Raw genomic sequence first — 16109 nt, forward strand, 5'->3', positions numbered from 1 at the left:
GCCCTGAGCAGCAGGCTCCTGTAGTGGCTTTTTAGTCGTTTTTGATAAAGTAAATCACTTGAGTGTGTGCTTGAGCTTCATACAGTAAATCAATGAGACATATTATTAGAAAGTGCGCTTAAAAAAAATCTAAGTTGCTGCAAGGGCCTGGCTTCATTTAGCTCCTAAAGCACAGGGCTTGTGTTGCTTTGAACATTTGAAGTTCGATTTAAATGATTAGCGTTCATTTCAGGGGGTTGGAGCTTTTAGTCATGCTTCATTTAACGAGTTAAACGCAGCGTGACATAGCAAAGGGAGGAGATTCTCAGGGATTTTGTGGATTGGTACTAGATTCAAAGGAACACGATGCGTTCTGTCGTCAACCCAAACCTTATAAGGCTCACGTTTCATCCGACAGATCTGAGTTTCCAGGCGGCGGCCAGGGTGATGTCTGTACCAAAGTACGAGGCTCTGAAGCAACTGAGGGACCTCAGCCAGAACTTCCCCAGCAAAGCCAGGTGAGACTTGGCACCTCATCCTGCCTCAGAACGTGTCAGAAATCCACCTCTTCCGACATGGGAGACTAAATCGGTCTTTCCGTTGTCGGCTTGTTTTTGGCACCAGACAGCTCTTATGAGGAACAACTTAGAAGTGCTGAGTCAAGCTTGGAGCTTGTGTTTACAAGGAGTCAGCTGCAGATATACCATCTGACGACCCACAGATTTGGGAGATTAAAAATGGGTTTTTACTGCTCGCCGGGGATGTAGAAAAAGCTGATGGTGACTGTACATGTTTTACTGTTCCCACAGATCACTGACAAGAGTGGCTGTAAACCAAGAAATGAGAAAAGAAATTGAGGAGAACCAAAAGGTGTGACGTCATAAGCAGAATCCTGGGAGAAAGATCCAGGATTCTTGGCACTTTGTCTACCAAATCTTCTTTTTGGAGACGTCCTGTTTGTCATAAGTGTTCGCCACAGTCGTTCCTGAACTGATGCTCTTCTCTGGTTATTAACCTAAAGTTTGACCAGTATACTAATCAGACAAGCAGATTTATGGAGGCTTGATTCACACTGGACTAACAGCAATGGGTTTGTTCCTGCAGCGCCTGAGCGAGACCATGGGTGTCCATCCTGGAGACGGGGGGCTGTTCATTAATGGGCTGCACATTGATCTGGATGTTCACAACCCCTTCAGGTAGGAGCCCAGCAGGGCGGAGCAGCAGTCGGTCTACCCCCTGCCCCCTCCCTGGGCCGTCTCTGTGGAGGCGCTTCACAGAGCTGGCATCCTGGAACGACAGGATCCCAGTTAGCCTTGCTAGCATGTGCTCGCACATCCTGCTGGCAGGCTGGATGAAAGCTGACCTGTGATCTCGCCTTTTGGTAGCATCTTGGACATCATCAGAGGAGAGGCCAGGATCCTGGAGGGCCTCCATAACCTGGGCATCAAGGGAGAGAACCTGGGCAAGCTGCTGAGACTGCCTGTGAGCCCTATGGAGGACAACTATGCCTTAGACATCCGCCACCCAGCCGTGACGGTGAGAAAGCCTAGCCCACCCCAGAATTGCAGGTGCTTTGTCTTAGTGTCTGGCACCAGCATGTGGATTAGTGGATCAGTCATCAGAGTATTGCAGCAGTCCTAGCCTGCCAAAACCCTTGATTATGTACTGGGACCGGAGCCAAAGAAAGCTATCAAATTAAAAACTTGCAAACTTTAATTTCGGCCCCCCTTGGCCATTTTGTTATGCAAAACACTTTGAGAAAAAAAACAAATGAACGTCCGTTAGATATTCCGTCTGAAATATATTCCTTCGATCAGAGTCACTGTCTGTCCGTGAGGCCTTTCAAATATACCCCCTGGTGTTGCTGGTCTGGTTTGCCAGAGAGTGAAATGGATGAAGAGAATGGGAGGGGGGGGGGGGGGAGAGAGAGAGCTCTTTCTCTGGGAGGTTTCTGAGGTTCTGGAGAAGAGAGTGTTGTTAGTATCAGTTTGGGCTGTAATGGATTATTTTGGCCACAGTAGCCATCTGCACGTCTATCGCCCCCAACACAGATCTATACAGCCCAGCGTGCGCCCCTCAGTCATGGGAAGAATGGTCATAAGCCTTTCTTCTCTGGGAATATGGGTCTATCTAGCTATGGCACAGCGTGGCGCATTTAGATTAGAAATCGATTTGATCTTTAAGATCCAAAACGGCCATCGGCTTTTTCCTCCTGATAAGGTCTCCGGGAAAGCCGGCCCATGTAATCAGTCTTTTTCTCTTGTCTTGCGTTTTATTTCCAGTGGGTGAATGACATCGAGAACGACTCCATGTATCGCAGCTGGCCCTCCAGCCTGCAGGAGCTCCTTAGAGCCACGTTCCCCGGGGTGATCCGCCAGATCAGACGCAATTTCTTCAACCTGGTGAGATTCCCCCCCCCCCGGGAGCTCAGCTGTGGGCTGTGGGCGGAGGGCGGAGGGCGAGGGAGATTGTCACTCATTCTCTCCGGAACAGCTGCCCCTGGACTGCGGAGGAGATTGAGTAACGGAGCTGCGATGATCCCGTTGTTGTCTTTTTTTGAGGCTTTGAAATGGAAAAGATTTGATTGTTTCTTGTCTTGGCTGAGGCAACACATTGTCTGTGTAAATTGATTATCAGAGGTGTTTATTCCAGTTGAGGAGCCGGGCTGGCGGTGTTCTCACCTGTTTCCTGTGTACAGGTGCTGTTTCTGGACCCGGTTCAGGAGGACAGCGTCGAACTGGTGAAGCTGGCTGAGCTGTTCTACAAACACAAGATCCCTCTCAGGTGTGCTGCCTCAGACACTGTTACAGTACACTTGTTTTCAGAACACCTGTCAGCTGCGCCACATGGTCACATTCGGCAGCATCTGCAAATTCAAATCTGATATTTCTCGCGTTTCCCCAAAGGATCGGATTTGTGTTCGTCGTCAACACGGAGGACGAGGTGGACGGCCTCTCCGACGCCGGGGTCGCCTTTTTCCGACTGCTGAATTTCGTCGCCGATGAGTACGACATGTCTCAGGCTCTAATGTCTGTGGCCGCGGTACGCATCTCCCCACGGGCATCTTCTAACCCCTCCGTTTGATCCAAAACTCATCCTGAAATCATTTCCTGTAAAAAGTGCTGCCTTTGATGCAACTCGTGAGATATTGGTGATTGTGGTCCGTGTGTTGGCCTGCTGCCTGACGTGCTATTGAAGCAGACGGGAGGGAGGGGGGGAGGAGGAGGAGGGAGGGGATGAGGAGGGGGGAGGGGAGGAGGAGGGAGGGGGGTCATCTTGGGAGGGAACCTGAGATGGAGGGTATCGACAGCGCCCGGAATGTAATGGAGAGCGACGCTCAACTCTCACAGAACGTTGTTTTTGCTTTTCTTCCTCTCTCGCAGATGTACAACAAAGTAGACATCGGCGAGACGCTGTCTGTCGATACGGTGTCTGCCTACCTGAAAAGGAAATTTCCCAAAGCCAACGCAGCCAGGATCCTGGGGGTGGATTCTGAGTATGACGACAAAAGAAAGGTATACAAGATGAGGATGTCTTTCCAAGAGTACCTAAAAACAAATTCTGTTTTGGGTGGCATTAAAAAAAACCCGATCATGATTAAAACACAGGGGTTAGCAGACTCTGTCGTCATGGACCCTGACTGTGTGTTCTTTTCGGGGGGGGTGTTGCCAGGCAGGAGCCGTGTTCCACAGGAAGAGCGGTCTGGGCGCCCTCCCTCTGGCTCTGTTTAACGGCGTTCCTCTGAGCCCCGAGGAGATGGACCCTGACGAACTGGAGACCGTCATCCTGCAGCGCATCATGGACGCCACCAACTTCTTCCAGAGAGCTGTCTTCATGGTACGAGCCGGCTGGAACAACATGCTTGTTAGGGGTGTTCTTGTTTACTTCCTTGGCCATGTCATGAAGTTGGGGTTGTGAGTGACCTGGTTAGATATAATGAACAGTCTGGGGATATCGTCAGTGTGCCTGCGCTAGCGTCCTCTCCTGTTTTCTGCTGACAGGGTCAGCTGACTGAAGGGACGGATGTGGTGGACTATCTGATGGACCAGCCTAATGTGGTGTCTCGCGTTAACCCTCTGGTTCTCAGCACCGATAGAACATACCTGGACTTCACCGCTTCGCCCGGTAACACGCTTCTACCCCCCTTCAGACGTGGCGTTCTGAGTTTGTTTGCGTCGAGCCTTGTGTGTGTTTGTGACACTTTGTTTTGGTTTCTCCCGTTAGTTGCGGATGACTGGGAGGACACCACTATGTTCTCCTACTTGGACTCGAGGGACCAAACGGCCGTCGTCGCCAAGAAGATGAAGTATTTCACCAGAAACGGTGAGAGGCGGGCGGCTGTTCTGGCCATCTGGCGCTGCTGCCAATTGATTGGTCCCGCCTCCGTGTCGATACCGCAGCGAGGTGTAGTTTAATGTGTTTGAGCAAGTGTGTAAATGATTTGTTCCAACAAAGCAGCGCGGCTTAAACGAGCACATCTGAGGAATGTTTGTTCCTCAAACATCAGGGAGGAAGCTCCGCGAATGATCCGCATGCGTGTTCCTGTGGGCCTGCGGAAGGATGAAATTGGCCTTTAGAAATGGCGAGCAGCCTGCGTGCGTTTCTCCCCAGATAATTGCCGCTCTCTCTGATTGGCACCATGCCAGTGACCTGGCTCCAGTCTCAGACCCACAGCTTTCTGCTCCCTTTAGCAGTCTCTCTCTCATTCATACATATTGTGTGTGTGTGTGTGTGTATACACAAACGCATATCTATGTGAGGAAATCCAAGGCCCTGTTTCACTTACTATGCTGAGAAGACTGGAGGGAAGAAGACAGTAAGCCATGACAGGTGGCACAATCCCCCATGAGCTCCCACTCGCCCTTACACACACTCTCACTCCCTCCTCCATCCCTCCCTCCTTACACTCGTCTCCCTCTCCGTTTTGTTCTCCTTTGTCTCTCTCTCACTGGAAAATAACCCAGATATAATGTCCCTGTGTGCTGCACCTCACAGACAGTGGGAGGGCAGGGTGAAGACCCTTTTAAAGGGTTAGCCTTCATCTCCAACCAGCACGCTGGAGCTGTCACATTCAGACTGAGAGAGGAAGAAAATGTGGGGGGGGGGGGGGGGGGAACAAACTATCGGCCTAAATTACAAGGCAAAACCGGGGCTTAGTCAAACGCAAGCCCAGGGCTCGGTGGAGCTAGACAATAGAGACCGCAGTTTCCTGAATGCGACCACCTGTGTGATGCAGAGCTGACAGTCATTGGTATTCGTTGGGTTTTCCCCAGATGAGGACGGGATCAGCGGAGTGACCGTTTGGATCGTGGGAGATTTGGAGACGGCCCCGGGGAGACGGCTGCTTCTCAACGCCATGAAACACGCGGTGAGCCCAGACGGCGTGTTCGCTCCCCCCCCCCCCCCCGCCACAGACACACTTCAAAGAAGCTCCGCTCCCACTCTCCCCTTCCAAACTTCACATGCGTTTACAAGACATGAATTACTAATAATCTTTGGAGTGGATTTTTTTATTTATATTATTTTTTCATTAAGCCTTCTGAAAACTGTGAAGCTGAAGCATCTCCCATAGCTCAGGATGACTGACTAGTAATTTTGGCATAAATGTAGCTTTAAGAATCCTAATTAGCGACTCGCGGTTGCTTGACGCGCATGTCCATGCAAATTCATCTCTTTTATGTAGTCTAGCCAGGTAAGCCCCAGACGTTAATTACACCCCGACACGCAGAATCTCCCCTGAAATGAATCTCTGTTGGGACGTGTTTTCACCTTGGCCCGACATGAACAAACAAAAGCAGCCCGTGTTGTTCAATGATAAACACCCACATAAATATTCTGTGGTTGACTTAGAATACAGCCAGAGGTGATGCCTCACTTTACTGAGGCAGAGATGGGTAGCCATTAGCAGGCTTGTGAAGGTCTGGTCACTGCGAGCCATGGAAAATATTATAGAGGGCTTCTACTTTATGAACTCCCCTTAGGGGCGAACGATGATGCCAAGTGCATTTTTCAGCAGTAGTGTTATCGAAGACGAAATCTTTACGCTTTCATAAAGTTCCCCCCCCCCCCCCCCCCGCCTGCTGTCTTTCAAAGCTAATAGGAAACGCATTGCATATGTAACCTTTTAAGTGAAAAGATGTAACAATGCTGACACTAATTGAATTCCAACATATTTCACACCTTCAGTAGATGCACAGGCAAGACCTTGGAACACCTTTCAGTTATTGCCACCTTCGGTCGACTGCTATGCTGAGATTCTATGTGTGTGTGTGTGTGCGTTTCTCTGTGTACTTGTATTTTCCCGTGTGCAGAAGGCCAGTCCTGGAGTCCGTGTAGGCGTGCTTGCTAACCCCGGCAGTAAGCCCAGCGAGGAGAGCACGGTGGTGTACAGGGCTCTCTGGGCCTCGCTCCTCACCCAGAAGAACAAGGTCGCAGCCGAGTTCCTCCACAAGGTCCTCAGAGAGGAGAGCATTCTGCTCCTCCAGCAAGGCACCAGGATGAAAGACCTTCTGGTGCAGGTGAGAACAGGAGGAACGCTGCGATTTGTTCATTCCGTTATAAGTTAGTTTTTATTTTTTTCTCTCTCTCTCACCTTAAGTATTGCATAGATCTGTTAGTTCTATTCTAAGCCCTCACACTCTCTTTTTCTACCTGCTGTCAGCCGGCAGTGAACGCTTCTATCCCAATGCTCTCTATTAAAGCTTGCAGCCCCGGAAAAAATGGTGATTGATGAATACCTCCCCTTATTCTTCTCCTGGATACCACGTCCCAGAATACATTTGCCCGAGCGCGCCTGTCCGCCGGCCCTCAGTCAGAGGACACATAAGCAGCCGCCTGCTCCCTGTCAGTTCCACTCCGTCTGTCAGAGTCGGCGCACGAGCCGGCCTCCACGTGCTGCATCTCTAACTAGGCCTCCTTCCTGGATACCTGATCTACCCACACCCCCCACCCCCCAGAGGGAGCCCGACTAGCCGGGATCCTGCTAGCGCTTCACGGCCGTGTGGGTTAGATGTGCCCCGTCAAGCCTGTCCGTCACTCTTCCTGCTCCGGCTCAGTAACCCCACGACCACAGGTGTCCTGAGCCCCTCTGCGCTGTTTGTACATGGGATCGATCTACAGCGCTGCTGACAGAAAAGCCGGCTTTCTGTCCTCATTAGAGACAGGAAATGACCCGGGCAGCCATCAGTCAGGGGCTGTAGCAGAGAGAAAGAGAGAGCGAGAGAGAGAGATGGGTGCACACACGGACAGTGAGAGAGAGATGGAGAGAGAGATGGGTGCACACACGGACAGTGAGAGAGAGAGATGGAGAGAGAGAGACAGGCATACGTATACACAGAGGGAGAGAGACAAGTACGACTCCTTAAAGAGAGGGGAAAGATTTGTCTGGACATGGCAGGTGCTCGCTGCAACCTGGCTGGGGCTCTGTGGTTTGGGACCTGGAGCCAGAGTCTGGGGATATGAGTTTATTATTGGCTGCTTGACAGACCTGCTGACTGAGTTGTGCTGACATTATTGGTATTTCACCTGGTTTTGGGGTGGGACGGGGTGAGGTGGTGGAGAGGGGGGTAAGAAACTAATAACCTGACTGTGCAAACCCTCCCACTCTCCCACTTCTGATTTGTTATGGACAAAATGGCCAATGTTTAATTAAAGGTTTGTTAGATTAATTGCAAACTGATTGATCGCTCCTAGATTCCCATGCATGTGCAGTTCGGACAGCTCGGGTCTCTCCGGCCGTGAAATATTTACGTTTAAAGGCCGCCGTGATGCAGAACGTCAGTGATTTGTCAATAGCAAAGTGATTTCCAGCCCCGAATACATCATACTTTCCATCAAAGCGCCGGGCAGACTTTGTTTTGGACAGCCTGGGAGAAAGAGAGGCACGTCCTTGAGGAAGCCCATGCGGCTATACATCACCGAGTCCTCAGAATGGCGGCGTGCGCTCAATATATCTGTCTAAACCAAATGTTTGCTCGTCCGCTTCAGGGCATGGACACGGACGCCTTTGAGAAGACGTTCAACACGCTGGAGGTGCACTTGCTCCGCAGCCAGCAGCTCTTCTGTCGGGACGTCCTGAAGCTGAGCCCTGGACGGAGGGCTGTGGTCAGCAACGGCCGGGTGAGACACCACGCACGCACGCACACACACACACACACACGTCCGCGCTCCCTTCCCCCGGCTCGTCAGACAGATCGCACAGAAGTCATCCACTCAGCAGTTCTTACTGTTACCGCGTCATGCTCAGACATCATAACAACACGCTGTGTTAGGCCTCATGCATATCCCCCGGGGGCGACCTGGGGTTGTAACTGGTGTGTGGGGCTGAAGTACAGCAGTGTGTGTGTGTGTGTGTGTGTGTGTGTGTGTGTGTGTGGTGTCCTCCCTCTAGTGTAAATCTAGTGGCGCATAGATCCTGTAGCCTGCTAGTCAGCAGGAAGTTGTCTGGGGGGTCATAGGTTGCAGAGATGTGTGTGTGTGAAACGGTATGTGTGTGATATACTGTGTGTGTGTGTGTGTGTGTGTGTAGAGCTGATGACTGATGCCTCAGCAGCAGCAGTGCTGACAGTAAAGGATGAAGAGGCCAACCCCAAAGATGGCAGTTACAATTAATATCATTTTACATTGTTGTGTTGTGAGGCCGGCTAGCACGGCGGGGCCGGGCGGCTCTCCTCCCAGAATAGATGAGCGGAGTGCAGAGAGAGGAAGCAGCAGGGTGGGAGCGCGGTGGCCATCTGGCTGGAGGAGATGAAGCACCCTACTCCATTCACATTAGCTGGAGAGATACAGCAGCCGTCACCATTCACATTAGCTCTCTCCCTTCTTTCTTTCTCTTTCTCTCTCATTCTCTCTTTCCTTCTGCTCTCTCTCTTTCTCTCGCTCTCTCTTTCGCTCTCTCTCTCTCTCTCTCTCTCTCTCTCTCTCTCTCTCTCTCTCTCTCTCTCTCTCTCTCTCTCTCTCTCTCTTTGTCTCTCTCTCTCAGATTCTTGGACCATTGGAGGAGGAGGAGGAGTTCACCGTGGAGGATTTCCATTTGTTGGAGCAGATTACCCAGAGCTCCACGGCAGAGAAAGTCAAAGGGAGAATCAAGCAGATGGGGATCAAGGGAAAGCAGTACGTGTTCCTCCATCTCTCCATTTCAGTTCAACCCACCGGCTCAGAGGTTTCTTCCTCTCTCTTACCTGTGCTTTGCCCTAACACAAGCGCCACAGGACTTAATAAATACAAAAAGAGTGAATTATTTGATTCATCACAACCTGCTAAGGTGGCGCAAGACGCTCTACAGCAAGAAGGTGACGCACGCAAGGTCGCCTGAGCGGTGAGCAGGATCCGGCACCGATGCTCCTCCAAGCCTGCTTGATCGAGCAGTTCGGATCAAATCAGGGAGCACGCAGAGGGGGTGGCGGGAAGAATTCCGAACTGCTCGTCAAGCTGGGCTTGGCTGGAGCTCCGGTGCGGCTCTGCTCCCACACGCTCAGGCGACCGCCGTGCGTCACCTCAGCTGGAGGCATTGTGCCGTCTGTGCCGGACGCCACGGCGACGGCCGTCCGTTTGGGATGGAAGCGACGTTATCACACGACATGCTCGTTATCGTTTCCCTCCTCCTATCTCCTGGAGACGGCCCTCCCCTCGCCGTCTCTGAAAGGCGCTTACAAAACGGACATTCAGTCCCCAAGGGGCAGATCAAGTTTTGTGAAATGGCCGAATCGTTCACATTGGAGGCTCCATCTCGTTGGTTAAGACTTTTGGGTTCTAAAACCACTCGGCGACCTTGAAACAGGCCAGGTGTGGGGGTCACCTGCGGAGTGGTGTGTTGAGAAGGATCAGGAATTTGTGATTGAGTGACCCTGGTCTTCCCCTCCCCTCCTTAGAGCCAGCGACCTAGTGATGAAAGTGGACGCCCTCCTCACTGCCGCCCCCAAAGGAGAAGCCAGGAGAGAAGTCCGCTTCGTCAAAGACGGCCACAGGTGAGCCATGTCGCCTCTCCTCACCAGGCGGCCCCTCACTTTTCCTCCTGTCCTGATGGGCCCTGAAACGGGCATCAGTATTATTTGAAGCTGTGTAGAGAGACACTGAGAGAGACAGAGAGAGAGAGAGAGAGAGAGAGAGAGAGAGAGAGGGTGTGTTTGATGCAAGTTTGAACTGAAGCGACTGGGAGTGCTGCCTAGTGTTGCTGACACGGCTTCTCTCTGTTTCCTCCCCCACACACACCCCCCCACACACACACACACCCATACCAGCGTGCTCCATCTCGCTCCTCGCGAAGGCGAAGTGTTCTATGACGTGGTGGCCCTGCTCGACCCTCTGACCAGGGAGGCCCAGAAGATGTCCCCTCTGCTGATTGTAAGTTCTCCTCCTCCTCGCGGCTGAATCCGGACGTGCGCTAGGACACAGGCGTCTGCTCCCTCAGCGAGCGCCGCGCCACGCAGGGCACGAGCCCAGAGCTCACGCTGAACACAAGTCTTTTCTTTGCCTTCCCAGATATCGAGGTTAAGACCTGCGTTCCTTTCCGTGATCTACTTTGATTGACTGTTCCGTTTTAGAAGCCGTCCTTGTTTGTGAACCGAGACCCAACGATAGATGCTGGCTAATCCTGGCATTAACATGATGCTGTTGCCCTATATGATCACCCAGCAGCATTGAATGTGTCGTTACATTAAACCTCCTGTTATATAAATGAATGTCATCTGGGAGTTGAGAGAAGTAGTTTATTGTACAGTGTGATTCTCCTTGCTTATTCCTCAACAGGATGACTCATTACAAAACACAGTGGCTCAAGTAGTCGTAGCTACCTTCGTAGGCTAGCTGGACAAAACCATGTCAGTGTTATGTGACTGAGGTGAATTTGATGAGTCACCTCCCTGAGCTGACAATTCCTGTATTCCCGTAGAGTGTGTAGCATCTGCGCGTGGTAGCGTTCACACCCAATCCAACGCACGTCCCAACCGCCCAGCTGCCTCTGTATTCAGCTGCTGCTTTGTCAGCCCCCAGCTAAGGCAACATGGTTGTGTGGCGCGAGGCGGAAAGGTGGAAACCTCAATGTATTGTAGTTAGAAGAAGATAGACAGCCAGACGCCGAGTCTTCCATCAGAGGAGCCTCCACCGCAGCTCTCCCTGCTGAGCTGGGGCCGTGTGTTGTGCTGTAACTGGGTCGTGCCTCCGTGTCTCCTGCAGGTGCTCAGTCAAGTGGTCAATGTGAAACTGCAGGTGTTCATGAACTGCCGAGCCAAGCTGTCCGAGATGCCCCTGAAGAGGTGAGCCCCGCCAGCGTCTAATTAAACTTCCTGTCCGGGGCGTGTGCATGTACCTCCCTCCCCCCCCCCCCCTTCCATCTCTCCCCCCCTTAACCGCCTTCACTTCCCCCCCCCCCCCCCTCCCTCCCCTTCAGAGATTGCGCCACAACACCACACAGATGCTATCTCCTTAATAACATCACCTTATTGCTCTGGGCCTCCCCTGGCTTTTCTGGGCAAATTGTTTACAGCTTGTGCTGTAGAGTTTACATTACCCTCAACACTGTTTCAAGGTTTTGCTCACGAATATCTGTAATAACATGCAGAGCTTAGTAATTTGGAGTTGTGTTTCATGCCATGTCCTGGAGAGCGTTGTAAGCTGATTTACTGTGAGGTGTTTTCGAAATTGCTTTTTTTAAATTCAGATATCCTGGGTGGAATCAAAAGCAGTTTGGCAATTTCTCCGAAAGAACTATCTTAACAAAATCAACAAATTGCGTCAACATCCTTTAATTTCCTGAAGACGATTGGCTGTTGCGTGGCATCTCCGCCCAGCCTGGCGCTAAGTGGGAGTCTGCTCGGGGAAGGGCTTCCAGAGCTCCCCAACTTGGAACGGCAGATGAGTTTGTGTAAACACAGCGGCGTTCTCTCCAGGCTCCAGGGCCCCAGCTGAGTCCCAGGGCGTGTTACACTCACACTCCTCCCACCTGGAGAGGCTCTGCTGCAGGCATGTTCAGGTGGATCCTACCCCCCTGCCTCCACCACCACCAGCAGGGTGATTGCTTCTCACTCATGTATGTCCTCCCCGGGGTGGGTGGGTGGGGGGGGGGGGGAACAGGGGGTTGGGATTGGGACTTCCTCAGGCATGCTGTCGTCTTGTTCCGACTTTCCGTTCAGTGCGGGGAATTGGTTCGCTCTTCAAAATGGGAACCAACCAATAAAGAGTGAGTGCTTCCTCCAGTGACTTGGTTAGGGCTCAGTAATTTAATCCTCCATTTCTCTCTCGGTTTCTCTTTCTCACTCTTTATCTCCAACGTCTCTCTCTCTCCCTCTTTCCTCCCTCTCTCTCTAACTTCCTGTGCAGCAGCTCTGCTCTCCAGACTGCAGTCACTGACTCCCTCTCTCTCTTGCCTCTGCTCTGTGGGAGAGACCGCTGCTGCCACGGACGGAATTAACTTCTGAAATATCTTCCTGTGTGCAAATGTGCGCTTCTGGGGGGAGCAAGATGGCGTCATGAACACAAGAGAAGGTGTCGGCGGTGTCGGCCCTTGTGCGTTTTATCCCCAGTCATCACGGCTTCCCCGTGTCGAAAGAAGACATTAGCATAAAGATTAGCAGACAGAAAGCTTCCAGACAGCTGGTTAACACTAGCAGAGCTGGAAGGTTCTGTGTGGCGTCATGCGGTATAGAGCGCTAGCTATTAAGTTGTCCACTTTGAAGACACCGTATCCCCAGCTGTCACAACAATCCCCCAGCTCTCCTTTTCAAGAAGTTAAACATTGCACAACATGTCATCATCTCTGTCTAGCCATGTAAACAAAGCTTTTGTTAATTGCTTTGCATCGCTTATCAAATATGTCAGAGCGCTCTAGTTCCAGTTTCATTCTCCAATTGTTCTGTTTGGGGGAGGGGGGCGGGGGGGGGGGGGGTTCTGCCTCATTCTTGCTGGGAAAAGTCGATTCCAGCTCATTCTCCCGACTCTTTCTTACCTGGATCTGCAGTGGCTTTGGAGGGAGGACACAACGATGTGTCAGCTCATCCCTCTCTCTCTGTCTCTCTCTCTCACTTTCTCCGCAGCTTCTATCGCTATGTCCTGGAATCAGACGTGTCGTTCATGGCCAACGACTCGGTCTCCCCGGGCCCTGTGGCCCGCTTCTCTGAGCTCCCCGAGTCTCCCCTGCTCACCCTCAACATGATCACCCCCGACAGCTGGATGGTGGAGGCCGTCCGCAGCCCCCACGACCTGGACAACATCCACCTGCAGGAGGTACGCTACCCACCCCTCTCCTCCCCTAGCAGGAGGTACCCTACCCACCTCTCACCTCTAGCACCCTCCCACTCCACCAGACTGCAGGGCCGCCAAGATGTGCTCCTCTCTGATACCTCTCCATCTGTCTGCCTGCCTGGTTGTTTCTCTGCTTGCCTGTCTCTCTCTTTCCCTCCCCCTCTCCCTCTCTTTCCCTCCCTCTCGCTCTCTCGCTCTCTCTCTCTCTCCCCCTGCCCCTGCCCGTCTTTGTCCTATGCGGGCCCTAACCCCGGAGCTGTGTGCAGGTGAGCGGGCTGGTGGCGGCGGAGTACGAGCTGGAGCACCTGCTGCTGGAGGGCCACTGTTACGACCTGTCCACGGGCCAGCCCCCCCGCGGCCTGCAGTTCACCCTGGGCATGACTCTGCAGCCCCTCATGCAGGACACCATCGTCATGGCCAACCTGGTGAGCTCCTTCTCCCTCCTCCGCCGTGTCATGCTAAGTGGCAGCTTTGCATGATTCAGATATTAGCAAGTGTGTGTGTTGGGGGAGAAGGGGTGTGATACTTGATTATCGGTGGCTGCCGCCAAACCTTGAACCCTTGTCCAGAGAGGGGCTCTCCTCTACCGAGCCGTCTGGACGAATGGGCAAAACCGTTTTGGCCGGCGCGTCCGAGAGGAGTGTGTTGTTGTGATGTGAGCGTCTGTCTGCAGGGCTACTTCCAGCTGAAGGCCAATCCAGGCGCCTGGGTCCTGAGGCTGCGCAAGGGGAGGTCGGAAGACATCTACCAGATCCTAGCGTGAGTAGAAACTCAACTGTAACCTGCTCCCCTCTTTAGCCCTATTTAAAGGATTACGTTTCCCTTTTGGCTTTGACACTCCCTGATAATTTAACGGCATTAGGGATACGAGTTAGTAATTTAGCAGCGCGCCGCGCGCAATGCTAATTAGCGGGCTCCATCTGTAGCTCAACTTCCGAGGTGTTTCAGCTACCTTGCGATCTCACCGGAGGTCTAAAACCCCATCGCTATGGAAACGCGGCGAGCTGCTGACTTTGTAGCAGCTCAAGGTTTTGATGAGTGCAGGGAGTTTGCTGTGTACGGTCTGGAAGAGACGGAGGAGGGGGGGGGGGGGAGTGAGTGAGTGAGTGAGAGGGAGGGAGGGAGGGAGGGAGGGAGGAGAGGGCGGGGGTGGAGAGGTTTAGGAGGGTAGAGGTGCCATTAGAGAGAAGACGGAGTGGAAGGATGATTCAGCTGGTCACCTGCCATGCCATCCTCTCCCAACCAGGGAAATCAGCAGCTCAATATCTGTTTTAGCTGCTAGCCAGGCGTAGGCGGTGATGGCTGCATATAAACGCCGCATGGATGTTTTCTAATATCCCTCGACAAAAACCAGCATGATGTTCCCTCAACAGCGGATTTGATGCCTTTTCTCAAGGCCTGGGTCTTGTCTAAGTCTGGAATTCCTTCTCCATATCTGGCCCAATGTAATTTCCTCGTTCGAAAAATGGAATTAGAACACGTGTATGAATCCATCATCACTTGTGATCTCCCTGACAGGAGTGCATGTCGAAGTCCTTGGTTGTCTGCAAGTCTGTACGGTTCGGACTTGCGTCTCTCTCAGAGATCCTGACCGCGCGCGCACACACACACACACACACACACGTACAGCCGAGTGGCCCTCACATCACACACATTCGCCCCTCAGCTCATCCTCACAGAAGATTTAGGACACATACAGCCCTGGGTTCTTCCAGAATCATATCAGACACCAAGATTTATTCCCCCAATCCTGCAGGTGGAGCTAAAAGGTGATGTCATTTTTCACCTTGGCAGCGACCATTATTCTTCCGCTTAGCGGCGCCCTGCCCCAGTTAGGGGGCCCGATCAGAGCCGAGTGGGAGTGTCGGTCCTCTCCAGTCCCCGACCCGTGCCCCCCGCTCCCCGGGCCGCGGGCGTGCCACGGCCCAGCCTGTCCTGACAGCGATGAATGAGACGACCAGCTCTCCTCGTCGAGCACGCCGCAGACACAAATTGATCTCTCGTGCATTTTCCCAGCATCAGCCTTAATGGCTGTGCACCGCGCATGCAGGCGACGGTAGCGGAGCCAAACCTAAACAGGACTCCTGTGTGTGTGTGTGTGTGTGTGTGTGTGTGTGGAGGGGGGGGTTGTGTCTATTGAGGGGTGGGGCATTTATCATAGTGATAAGGTTAATTCTCAGCCTTTTAGTAAGCGCTGAGGTCATGATGGCTTGCTGAGCAATGACAACCTATTGCTCATCTGTCTGAGGTGTTCCACCAGCAGACCCCGGTACCCTCTCTCTCTCTCTCTCTCTCTCTCTCTCTCTCTCTCTCTCTCTCTCTCTCTCTCTCTCTCTCTCTCTCTCTCTCTCTCTCTCTCACTCTCTCACTCTCTCACTCTCTCACTCTCTCACTCTCTCACTCTCTCACACACACACACACACAGCTGCTCTAAAAACAATTACAGCTAAAGGCCAGGACATTATCAAAGGGCCTCCCTTTACGAGGCCGCACCAGGGATCCCACAGGCGGCAGAGTTGAACAGTAATGATGGACACGATGGCATCAGGCTGCCACTGAACAACGACTGAGAACAGTGAATACGACCAGCACGGCCGACCTTCCAACAGTCCCCGAATTCCCAGTGTCCTCCTCCCCCGGAATAACCTTTGTTGTCGTCCTTGGATGGATGGTGGTGCTGGGAGAGGGGGGCTGGGAGAGGGGCCGTCACAGCTGGAAGCCCCACTGATGCCCTCCGGCTGCCTGGTCCAAAAACACCACGCTTGTTCACAACAGCGTTTCTTCACACTATTTCCAGGGAAAATGAGACCGATTCTCAAAGTTTGGCTGTTTTTTGTTGTTGTGTGCAAACCCAAGTTCCCATAAAACCCGTCTGAATTGTGCGTGTCTGTTGA

At 52.5% G+C, this 16109-nt stretch overlaps 1 protein-coding gene across 3 annotated transcripts in view; it reads left to right on the forward strand.

The window, feature by feature from the left end:
• The window catches only part of uggt2 (UDP-glucose glycoprotein glucosyltransferase 2), a 32919-nt gene that overhangs the window by 6183 nt on the left and 10627 nt on the right, over positions 1-16109 (forward strand). For all 3 annotated transcript variants that reach the window (XM_062456665.1, XM_062456666.1, XM_062456667.1), the window contains exons 10-30: positions 398-497; positions 789-849; positions 1084-1175; positions 1365-1515; positions 2262-2381; positions 2678-2763; positions 2886-3021; positions 3363-3494; positions 3652-3816; positions 3981-4104; positions 4204-4302; positions 5253-5347; positions 6291-6497; positions 7966-8097; positions 8960-9090; positions 9849-9944; positions 10218-10320; positions 11152-11231; positions 13008-13197; positions 13482-13640; positions 13889-13974. In XM_062456665.1, the coding sequence (XP_062312649.1) occupies positions 398-497; positions 789-849; positions 1084-1175; positions 1365-1515; positions 2262-2381; positions 2678-2763; positions 2886-3021; positions 3363-3494; positions 3652-3816; positions 3981-4104; positions 4204-4302; positions 5253-5347; positions 6291-6497; positions 7966-8097; positions 8960-9090; positions 9849-9944; positions 10218-10320; positions 11152-11231; positions 13008-13197; positions 13482-13640; positions 13889-13974 (2545 nt within the window). The remainder of the gene's footprint in view (positions 1-397; positions 498-788; positions 850-1083; positions 1176-1364; positions 1516-2261; positions 2382-2677; positions 2764-2885; positions 3022-3362; positions 3495-3651; positions 3817-3980; positions 4105-4203; positions 4303-5252; positions 5348-6290; positions 6498-7965; positions 8098-8959; positions 9091-9848; positions 9945-10217; positions 10321-11151; positions 11232-13007; positions 13198-13481; positions 13641-13888; positions 13975-16109) is intronic.

The sequence above is a fragment of the Osmerus eperlanus genome, chromosome 3 (genome assembly GCF_963692335.1).
Source record: "Osmerus eperlanus chromosome 3, fOsmEpe2.1, whole genome shotgun sequence".
Classification (NCBI taxonomy): Eukaryota; Metazoa; Chordata; class Actinopteri; order Osmeriformes; family Osmeridae; genus Osmerus; species Osmerus eperlanus.